The 12,296-nt window shown below is 33.7% G+C and overlaps 1 protein-coding gene across 13 annotated transcripts in view; it reads right to left on the bottom strand.

The window, feature by feature from the left end:
* RPGRIP1L (RPGRIP1 like) overlaps nt 1–12,296 on the bottom strand; it is a 76,746-nt gene that overhangs the window by 54,507 nt on the left and 9,943 nt on the right. For all 13 annotated transcript variants that reach the window (XR_014697169.1, XM_084533332.1, XM_084533335.1 and 10 more), the window contains 4 exons: nt 12,148–12,247; nt 10,583–10,726; nt 4,585–4,690; nt 347–493 (listed from right to left, as the gene is read on the bottom strand). Coding sequence is in view for 12 of the 13 variants with exons in the window: in XM_084533332.1 (XP_084389458.1) it covers nt 347–493; nt 4,585–4,690; nt 10,583–10,726; nt 12,148–12,247 (497 nt within the window). In the remaining variant the exon portion in view is untranslated. The remainder of the gene's footprint in view (nt 1–346; nt 494–4,584; nt 4,691–10,582; nt 10,727–12,147; nt 12,248–12,296) is intronic.

Here is a 12,296-nt window from a genome sequence, read left to right as displayed (position 1 = left end):
AGTATTAAGAATGTTTCTGCTTAACATACTACTTGTTTAGTATCAGAATCCAAGTGAAATCCTATGCTCTTCCTCAAGCATTATCTAAACAGGGGTGGAATGCTCATGTAGTGTGGGGGCCAGGTATGGTTCATGATTCTATGAAACACAAGCAGCGATCACAGGATTTTCTCTTTAATGGGAAAACAGTGTGTATGTTCAAGTGAGTCTTCTAAACATGTTTGAAAGGTCTATTCACATCTCAGCAATAAAAAGATACCCATCCCATCCTTAATTTAGATAACATTTTCCCTTATCTATACGTAGTACCTAAAGCAGATTCTAGCTCTCTTGGATGCAATCTCACCTCCTCTGTCCTTTGCTTAGAAATAGTCACTGCTTGCAATTCTTTTTCAAGATTCAGGCACTTCAACCGCTCTTCTTTAAGCTGTAGATTCAGCTCATCACCTTTTGCTATTAAAGCATCATGGCTAGCCTTCAGGTTCCTTTGGTTCTATGAAAAGAAAAAGAAAAATTGGGATGAGGGATTGGAGTGGGCAGGGGAGAAGATCACTCTTAGCAGAATATTACAACGTTGCATATGCTATCAGTGATCTTTCCTGGCAGCAGTTAACAGATATTCCCAATGTGGTCAACAGGAGACACTCTTGACTAAGCAACCGAAAAAAAAATTTCATTACACATGGCCAGGAGAAGGTGGCATTCTTGTTGCTCTCATGAACGTTAAACCCTCAGTTCAGTCATAATGAAAAGGACCAAGAAATACATCTGTTAAGCAATTAAAAGATTTTGCTGTGGTTACAGTGGTTAGACATGCTGACCAAAAACACTGCAGTAGCAAGCAGAAATGAATGTTGACCACAGTTATGTTAATCACAGAACTTGCCACAGCTCTGTTAACCCTTAGCTGTAGATATATAATTTTTTCATAATCCTAACATGCTAGGCTGTATTTTCCTGCTAGCAGTAATTAATAAGGGAATTATGATTTCTTTTACATTTTAATTTACTTCAATGGATTATATTAAGGCACATTTAACCAATTTTAATATTAAATTGAGGATGCTGATTGAACCCCTATTTCCAGAATATTAGTTAATATTATACTGTCTGCATTTTGCAATGCTTTAATAATGCCTCATTAAGAAATCCAATGTAAAACACATTCTAAGTATGACTTGAAAAAAACAGCCTAAAAGCCAATCTCCTGTTTAATAAAGTGATTATATGGCAATTTATATGTCCAATAGATGTATGAGTATAGATAACATTTAATGATTGTAGACAGAAAAAAAACATTAGCTTCGTGATTTCCTTATAACATTCCTAGGAGGTAATTACATGGAGAAACTTCATGTGAATCCCATGAAAATTGTTCAGGTTCATACGAAGTATAAACACTGTAGAAAAAAGCACACAAAACCACAGAAAACCCAGTCACCAACTTCAATTTTTTCACAAGTTCTTTTCCATTTTAATAACTTGTATCATTTCAACCCACTACATGAAGAAAAAAAATCCCACGTCTTGGCAAAGCTGCCTTTCACAGACCATTTTACCCTTATCTCTTTCCTTGATTTCCCAAACAGAGGAAAACAAATTCATAAATCAAGGTCTTGATTTCGCCTTCTAACTGATCCTCAAGCTCTTCCGGTCAGTCCTCAAGGGATTTATGTTACTGAAACTTCTCATTAACAGTCCTAAAAATGTCCTCTTGTAAAATCTCCTTGCTTCAACTTCCTTCAAGTCCTTCAGTATCTCTTCGACTCTCCTCATGGTTTTCTTTGTGAACTTTAGGGGAACCATAACTCCCCTTTCCTTCATGCCCCACTACATTCTTTCTTAAGATTTTCTATACCTGATTGTTCTTTCAACTCTTTTTTCCATCATGCCAGAATTGTTTTCTATCCATTCTCCCTTAAAATATCCCAAGACTCAGGTCACGGCAACAAATGGGTTGATGATTGTAGTTTAAGGTTTCTAGTCTAAAACTGTGTTTCTAAGGGAAATATGCCTCAACATGAAATAGCTCCTTTACCGAAAATGAAAATATACCTTTTAGAAATACTGCACAAATGAACACAAATGCTATTACATTTGTGAAATATTTGTACTGGTTATCCACAAGAACTAACTCTTCACAGTATTTACAAATTTAGTGGCATAGACTAGCATATCTCATATGATAAATCATGAAATCCTGGAATGTTCAGCCTGTAATTATACAAATATGACAATGGAATCAAATATTTAATCCAAATAGTTTCGGGGTCCTTTGTTCTTCAATGCAGATTCCAAAATTGATTCATTCAACTGGCTACATTAAAATTCTTGAACAACAAAACAAGCCTGTAAATGTTTGCTCCTGAAAGATCATTTTAAATATCATTTAATGGAACAAGATTATAGGCTCTTATCATTCCACAGTTTCACAACTTTTGGGCTGACTCAAGTTTAATGGCAAACAGAGGCATTATAAATGTTTCAACTGGTATAAGCCAAAGTAAACGATAATGAACTCAATAGTCATGAAAATTGTAACATAAAACAAACAAAAACAGTGCTCTGTCAATAAGCATTTAAGTGACATCTAAAGTAGAAATTTTAGATTTTACAGTTATTTGTGTTTAGTAGATGCACATTTCAAACACTCAAATGACTGGAAATAGGAAAACCATTGTATCCGTTATCTTGTAAAAATATGATGAGACAGAACACTCTCATTCTTTCCAAAAATGCAGCTTTCACTGTGAATATTAGAAACAATGTCTTCAAATACCAGTTTGAATCTCAGGCATCTGTTTCTATTCAGCTGCTGCCAAGAGAAGCACAAGAACTTGCTGTTCACTGTATATTATCAAGAAGTCGCAAGTGATTTAGAATGGACCAGTTTACATATCATTTTCTATTTAAGAACACAAAAAGCTATGTGAAACCTGCCCTCCCTTGGAGTTTACATTCTACATAGTTCATAGTTCTGTGTAAAAATAGATTGGAACTACTAACAGAAGAACTGCTTTGGCAAAGGAGATATTAGACTGGGGGGAAAGAAGCACAGAGGTAGAAGCAGAAAGACAGGAAAAGAGGAAGGGAGCAAAAATCACATGACAGAAGTCTTGTTTATCACAGACAGGAAGAAGCAGGAACTGGCAAAAAGAGTTCTTTGCAGAAAAAATAATAAAAAAAAAAAAGAACAAAGAAGCCATAGAACTTAAAACCGTAGAACATAGCCATAGAGCACAGAAGGTATGGACGGGAAGGTTTAAAATAGGAGGCTAAGGTACAATTGAGAGAAATGTGGACTGTAGGCAGCCTCCAATCCAGAAAGAGTAAGGAAGGCACACAAATAGTCTTCTTGAGTTCTTCTTGGGCAGGAGTGTGACCAAGGTTAGGATCCATACTTTAATTAATTTAAAATAAATAAAGGCCTTTATTTTAAGTGTGATATTCCTGCCTCAATATCTTAGAATTGCACTAGGCATGAAAAATTTCTTTTTTTTTTTTTTTTTTTTTTTACAACTGTTATGAAATGCTGCTAGGGAGATATAACCACACTATTTGTTATCTAATCTTATTTATTTAATTAATTCTGTATCATATACCAGTAACTAAGCAGCTTCCATTCAAAATTTACTTAACTTTTAAAAAGTCACTTAAATTCTTATAGTTTCCTACTTCGAATCTTAATTTTCCCTTGAATTGAAAGTACAAAGAAATTGTGGATCCATAAACAACAGCCAAAGAAACATTAGTAAAGAAAAAGAAATAGCAATTTACAGTAACAATAAGAAAAATGTAACTTGTTTCCAGTGAATTACATTATAATAATCTCAGATACAATCATACATCTTGCAAATAACAAGGACATCTTGTGCTTCCACTTCATAAGGAAGAGATACTTTATTCAGCTCAGTTGCATGCAGGATCGTTACTCACAGGAACTCTCTGGTTGTTATTGTACTGCCTTTATATGCAAGCATACATCGTTCTCCCAGTACGTATGGGACAAAGCAGAAAAGCGCTGTATCAATAAAACCGATGCATAATCTGCCATACAGTTGCATGTTCTGGTGACTTTTTTTTTTTTTTTTTTAATAAATCTGGTGATAAAGAACACCTCTCACTTAAAGTAACCCTCTAAAATAGTTTCCATGAATTTATGAATACAAGTCCTAAGCTCAGAACTCTGAACAGCCAAATCTCAAATGGGTTATGGTACCCCTTCCTTAGGGAATCAGTGGTATGTTTAGATCAAATAATTAATTTATAATTAAATCAAAGCCCTCTTTGTAAAGGATCAGGCATCTCTTTAGACAGCCAAACAACTGAGGACATAATCTAACCCAAATCTGCCTGAGATACTTTTGCAGATAACTATCTTCAAGATCTGCTAGAAAATTCGGAAAGAAGTTATAAGAATAAAGAACCCTACACATCTGAAGTAGTTTGGGTGTAATGGATCGTGCGTTTCATTTTCTTGTATTCAGCGCTGACTTTGAATCAAGAACCGTGCATATTTATTTTCCATTTACGCATGCGTATGTGATGAGAGTAACGGAATGTTACTGACCAAATCCTAATTACCTCTTGAAGCTGGAGAAGTTTTCCTTCCATTGCTGAAAGTGCATTGCTTTTCTCAACCAGCTGTTTACGGACCTTGATCATTTCCACATTGTCCCGGATGTTTAGCCTTCAAAATTGTATTAAAGAGAAATGCACCATAAGCTTAAAGGTACAGAATAAGTTCTCTTATTATTTTTGTCTCGGAAAGTTGAATAGACATGTTTGTTGTACCATATCATACTGCATATTTCATCTATACAGGAAAACAACCCGATACTTGCAGAGATAATTTGTTTTCCAATCACTTCTTTCCCACCCTCCAAAGAATTTGGTACCAGTACACTACCATTTTATGGAGCTTTCTCTTACAGTTTAAACCTAACAAATATTGCTATGACTTAGCAATTTGCACTGGTAGCACCTAAAAATTGGTATTCAAACAAGTTGCACATTAACTACATGAAAATCACTTAATATGCACGTAGATTTTCTATTTCAGTACAATTCTAAGATTAATTGAGAATGCACTGTTTAATAAAAAGGATGTCTAAAAGGATTTGAAATTTAAATAAGTATTTGTTTCTGGTGCTTTCCTTCAGTAAGTCAAGGTAGATCCTGTTACTTTTGCAGTTTCTTCAAGTACAGGAAGAGAAACCATTTCTGATTTATATTAATATAAAGTCAGAATAAATCTTTAGCATTTTAAAGGTAATTTCTCTTCCAATATTTATCTGTTTTAGGCATGTTGGAGGAATTGTCACAATGCCATGCTGGACCAAAAAAATGGACTACAAAGCTTACACATCTGTAAACCAGCTGAGAATGTGAAATACTTTCCTCTTATTCTTTAAAATATCAAAGTCTATTGTGTTTTGGCATTGCCCAGTTAATTGTCCTTACACAGAAGATAAACATACAAACCTGTGATGTTCCCCAAGAAACAGCCCTAACACAATGCTAAGACAATCATGTGTCTAAAACATGTTATCTACATAAATTAAAGTTGTGGTGAGTATAGACAGCAGCACTGTCTCATGCTAGCTATTTAAAAGCTAATGTAGTGGCACGTTTTTATTAATCTTGTTCCACACATCAAACAAAAGGCTCCAATGCCTTCAAAGGCTTTTTCTTTGACTTTTTCCCCCCCCTCCATTTTAAGCAGGGGGCTTCTTTTTTTTTTTCCTTTTTAAGTAGAAAAAGGAGCAGATGATAGTGAAATTTATGATGTACAGATGTAAACCCCATGGCTCCTGACAATCAACATTAACTATTTTTTCAACAGTGAATGAAACACTACTTGATTTAAACAGGCTTTGGGTACTGATATATCAAGTAAATTATTAAAATTCAGAAGTAAAAAAATGCTTTTCAGAATCACAGAATATCCTAAATTGGAAGGGACCACGAGGATCATCAGGTCCAATTCCTTTTATTGCAATCAGTTCAATTCTTGCATCAGTATTTATCCCATGAAAGTACATGACAAGGAGCATGCTACTTAAGAACAAAATCACTTCAGATTTTGTGGAAAAGGCAAAGTTAATTGAGGAAGATTACTTTGATTTTCTATAAATAAAGTCACAAAACAGAAGAGAAATTGATTATCTACACAACTTTCTCCTTCCCAGGTAGCTGATGTATTTTGCTCCCTGAACATCTTTCTAGATTTTCTAAAGGAGCTTAAAAATAGGGGGTTATAAACAGCTTTGATTTAATAGTTAGCGCTACCTTTCTCTTATATAGGTAATATTTTGCTCAAAAAATACCAAAATTCTCTACAAGAATAAAGTTGTACTAAGACAGCTCATTCAGTATTTTCTTCACTGCCCAAAAAGACTAAAATTCTGCTTCAGAACCTGAAAACATGTAGGTAGACCTGCAGCAGAAGTTTGAAAAAGAAAAAGAACTAGTGCCTCTTTTTGCGGCAACACCTTGAATCAATGTGCATACTTTGATTTTTATTTAGCTCTAGCATGCCTTCTGCCACAAGTGCAGAAATAAGGAACATAAAACTCTATCCTTCCACTTTAGACCTCATCTTAAAGCTGGATTAAAAGCCTGAAAGTGAAGTTAAGAGAAAGTGACTCTTAAAAAAACTAGGAATTTTGTTTGGGGTTAATGTCTGAAGTACAGTAAAGTGATGATCTCTTTTCCAGGCCTCTATCCTTTGGATTAAAAGAATAGAGTGGGATCCTAATAATGGGCTGGGGACCAGCTGTGTGGAAATGGGGGACTGATAGCAACCTTCAGCAGAAGGAAACGATTAAGGAAAGGATCTTGACCTGCACTGTACAAATTTATGCCAGTAATTCCCAGATGGCTAAGCTAATAAAATTGAGGCCTAATTAAATCACATCTCTTGCATCTTGTCTTTACTTCCATATGAAAAGGACACAGATACAAAACTAAGACTGTTCTTAGAGAGTCCTGACTGTTCTATCAGTTGGGATCAGTGGCTCTCAAACGTTCTCCTATTCACATTCAAAGCAAGAAAAACAATTACAAAAGTATAGTTTTGTACACTATACTTTTCAGGATCACTTAGCCTCTATTTGGCAAAACAAGCAAAAAGTTTCTAGGCTCATAGTTTTCAATCACAACTACACCACAGGCCAATTTATGACTCTCAAACACAGAAATAAAAAACACAACATCAATATGCAGTACTCTTATTTTACAGTGCTTAGGAAGTAACAGAATTATGTTGATTTACATTATGTTCTTTCCCTTACCTTTTATCCCTAAAAGGAAGTCAAACAAAGGAAGAAAAAAATTACCTTTTAGTGATACTTTTACATTGTAACTGATGGTATATTTGCAATAAGCAAAACATTAACAGGGCATTGATACCTCTAACATATATTATGTTCAGATTATCTAAATAATTATAAAGAAGTCTATATTTGTTTGCCTGGCCAAAGAGCTAATTACAAATGATAAAAACATGATCTTCAGAAAAACATGTTGAGCATAAGAAATCAGATAATGAAATACAAATTCAGGTTGTTTTTGTTGTTGTTGTTTTTTAATATTAGTTATTATTTAGAAAAGTCATGTATATGTTGTAGTCTCTCATCACAATATAAATGCAGAGGCTAACATGTTCCACTTTTTTTTCTGAGACTGCAAACACAGGAGTCATGAGTATGTCAATATGATACCCCTGTCCAGAAATGTAGCAGGTCTAACTCCAAAGTCATGCTGCAGGAAAAAAAGAAAAAAAAAAAAAAAGCAAAAGGAATGAAAAACTGATTCACAAATAAGCTTTTTCACTAAAAAAGAAAAACAGTAAAGAAAAAAGGCAAAAATCTAAAAACCAGAAACATATGTAAATACCAAATACCTGTTTCACAAGTGTATATCTAGGGTGGTTTTAAAAATGACTTTTTGAAAGTACCATGAGGAATGAGTTATTTAAAGCTAGCTGCTTGCAGAATGTGATTATTTAGACTTAATGTTTTAACTTGCATGCTGTGTATCATAGACATCAAACCATGAGATTATTATGGTTTTGGCCATCTTTAAATTAAAAACACTCAAGCTAAATGCAGTTGAATTTTGTACTTAAGAAAATGTTTAGTCTAAAATCCACAAGCCAAGTTTCCCCCTCAAGTCAGAATTGTATGTTCCTGAAACAATCCCCAAACAATCTCTAATTAAATACTGAAATAAAGACTGACTGCAGATGTATACTAATAATCAACTTGAGTTGTACACTATAAAACAGCTAAACTCTGTTATGTAATTCTTCTGTAATAATATAGAAATGGTAGTCAATGTTGGATGAGCAAAGATAGCTTTAGAGTATTACTGGATTTCTTGTACTTATGGGACTCAGAATAACTAGTACCTCCTTCCCTCACAACTCATGAATCAATGAATATCACAACTCACAAATCAATGAATATTAACTGTGGCTGCTTCACTGCTTGGAAACTCCTTCAGTTATTTAAATCACAACAATTCCATAATAATGTAATGGAATGAAGTATGTTTTCCTGAAGTTTGAAAGCGACATAAATACGCTTCCACCAATCTTCATGTAGTATGTCCTTTTGGCACCTCACAGTTCCTAAATAAATACAACAGATTAACTGTCTTTGGGGAGTAACATACATACAAAGGAAAACACAAGGAAAAACTGCCAACTGTACAAAAATTCGAAGTCATAGGCTACAAAGGCAAAATAAGATGACCTTATCAGTCACCCACATTTCCAGTGTTCACATAGCAGTATTCCAATATTGATATCTTCTATGCTGATGCAAAGAATATTAGAAATAATAACTACCAAGAATATATAAATGCATTTGTCTAGTCAATCAGCTAATTCAGACTTAACATAAAATTTTCAAGAAAGATAGATAGTGAAAACAGAATCATAGAATGGTTTGGGTTGGAAGGGACCTTAAAGCTCATCTAATTTCAACCCCCTGCCATCGGCAGGGACACCTTCCACTAGACAAGGTTGCTCAAAAAATCTCTTAAAGATAATCATAAGTACTTGTGATTACAATTAAGCTTAAAGAGAAAAGCATCCAAGTTATGGCTGTCGTTCATTCAGCATAAAAAATATAACAAAAAACACGGGGATTAACAGTCTTCTATAAACTATTCTAGTAGTGAACTTGCGGAACGCAGATTATTCTGGATATTCGCTAGTGGACATTTTTCAACTTATTTCCTTGACTCTTCAGCCAGATACAGTAACTCTTAAATAATTAACGTATGTGTTATCAGGTTTCAATCAAGAAACAGACTACAGAGGAAGTACTTCCAGATTTCAAATGTAATCACAGATAGTTATTTAGGTCAAGTATCATGGATTGCACACAAGTAATTTGATAAAAAAATAAGGATCTGCATTACTTTACACAAACTAACTGTATATGAAGATTTTTTTAGCTTAATTTTGAAGTGGACCTTTCCTTTAAAAGACCTTAAAAATTCCCAGCAATATGATAGTGACTTGCAATTTAGAACTTAAGTCATTTCTGGCTACTGTACTTAAAGAACAGTGTTTATCTACAGAAAATGAAACATATTAGTTCTTCCAAAATTTTATCAGATTATTTCCAAACAATGAAATTTTAAAAATAAGTATTTTCCAAATAAATTGTTGACACGGACTGAGGAATTTTTTATGATAACTTCTTTAACCTATATGTTATAAACGGAAGTCTGAACAGTAGAGACTTACAACTTTATGAATAATTTAATAGCAACATTAAGATGTATTATTTATGTAGCACCACAGATGCACAAAAGAATGCTCACACATAATAAGTCTCTCCATAGAAAGCCAGAACTAACCATGCATTTCCCATCCAAGTAAAACTTTCATTGACATCTAATGAGGAAGGAACATGGGACTGGGCCCTATTAGATCCTTAACACAAAAAGTCAAAATTGAAACAGTAAAAAGAGGGGAGAAACAGATCAAGTCACATAATTCTGCATAAATTTTTGTGAAAGTTAAAGAAGAAAGAAAAAGAGATTAAACTAATGGATACTCTTCCGTGAAAGATTTCACAAAAATGTTCACATGGGTTTGTTTCACTACACAGCTATACTATATTCCTTTAAATATGTGCTAATCTATCTTTACACGGCTCTTATTTTTCTACTGTTACAGACTCCAAATTATCAAGGAATATTAAGGAATATCCACTACAGCACTACATTTAAAATTTTCTGAGACTTGCATTGAAGAACGGGTAGATGAATTTAATGAGTTTAACTTCAACTATAACTGAAAATTAATTTTCTAAAATGGTAATTACGAACTGATTCGTCTATTTGCTTTAAAAAACAACAACAACAAAACAAACAAACAAAAAATGCATTATCATAATACTATCCTTCCTTAGAATTAACCACGGTCATTTGGTAAAACATAACTTTCATCAAAGAAAAAATACAGCATGTATTCTTAGAGGAATAAACGCCACAGCTGTCTATAAACATTCTGATATAGTTCTTCTAATGCTCCAACCATGGAGATTTTCATTTTTCATACCTTTGGCTTGCTGTTTCTTGCTCCTTCAGCTGTAGGATGGATTCTTCAATCTCCTTTTCTTTCTTTCTTAGCTGACTCCCAAGCATCTCTCTGGCATATTCTAGCTCCTCAATGTGTTCCTTTTGGGAACCAATCACAATTTCCCTGTAAATACAAGTATCTTATGTTCCAAAACCAGATAAGCATTTTTAAAAGAAAAAGAAAAAAAAAAAAATACTTCAGAGAGCAAAAATCTCTTGAGTTAAGTGTATGGCAAAAAGTTGTATTTCTTAAAGACATGCCTCACAACAGAGCTTTAAGAGTTCAACTTACTGTGAAAATAGAGGCAATCATATGAAAACGTGTGAATAATCCTATAAATAGGTAAATAATTCAAACATTAGCAAACACAACACAAACAATAACTTAGTGCTCTTAAATATATAATAAATAAATAACAGTATATGTGGGACTAAATGTTTTCATACATTTAGCAGAACCTAGTTTAAAACATCATTGATGGTTTATCATACTCTACATTAAATGCATGTTCCTCCTAATCAAAAGGTACCAGATGTTTTCTGGAAATGAAAGCATCATTACTAGCTATCAAAAGCATGTGAGATCTACAATGGATTAAGCAGTGAAAACAAGCTTTTATTCTGAGTTAGGTGACAGAAGACAATTCAGATGATGTGCCAGTGAATTTATCCATTAAATGCAATTAAAAAAGGACAGAAAATTAGAGCCAACAGGGGCTGAATATTTTTAGCAGGCCACAACTTTGCAATTTTGATTTTCTTGATGAGTTAATCTCGGCTATCTTCTCTAATAGCATTTTTTGTAATAAGAATAATCAACTAGTGTATAACTTTTTCCACTCTGAAGCTTTTTAAGCATAAGCTACAGTTCTTTATTATCTCATGTACCTATCATAGATGTAAAAGTATCTTATAGGGTTTTTGGCCACGTATGTGCTCTTGTACTTGGGTGTTCCACTCTAACGTTAAAGTAACTGTGGTTATTTTTTCCATGCGTGAACTGAAATCTCTGAAAATATGCTGTTTGAATGTTTTCTGCATTATAACACAATGTTTTGACGAGTCTTACCATGATGAGAGAATAATTATTGTGAACACCTAGATTACTGCAAGGCTTAATTGATAGCTCTTTTTTTTCCTGGTCTTAGAGATAGGTATAGGAGAAAGAGCCACTTCTGTGCCCATCTCTGTAAAGTTACTGAAGATTTTTTCATTAGCAATATACGAGTATAAATTACTTAAGAAGTAAATTTTAGCTGTTCAACAGGGGTTAAATTCAGAGACAATGCTAATACCAGCACAATTTAAACACTAGTAAATTCCATTCTATCAATGAAATTTTGCTTCCACGGGCTTTAGGGATTAGCATGTCAAGACAGTGAGGGAGAATGACAATGAAGAATCTTCTTTAGTACTTAAACTAGATCCAACAATTTCATTTTCTTTTTTAAAAGTCTTAACTTCTGAAGAAATACATTTTTTTCCACGAAAACCACAAGTTCTAACAATTATATTAACAGAAATTTAGAAACATAAATATCATACAGATTTCGTATTTCAGCCCTCGCATCCTCAAGCAGACTCTGGCCATTTCTTGGGAGAAAAGGGTGAGGTGATCTCACTTCTAAATCCTGAAATCTCATTCCTGAAAAGAAAGAAAAGGGAAATAAGTTTTTGCAATGATGAATGAAAAA

This window comes from Aythya ferina, assembly GCF_964211825.1.
Source record: "Aythya ferina genome assembly, chromosome: 12".
In the NCBI taxonomy this organism is placed as follows: Eukaryota; Metazoa; Chordata; class Aves; order Anseriformes; family Anatidae; genus Aythya; species Aythya ferina.
Note: the sequence above shows the minus strand (reverse complement) of the source record. Positions and strands in the feature narration are given on the sequence as shown.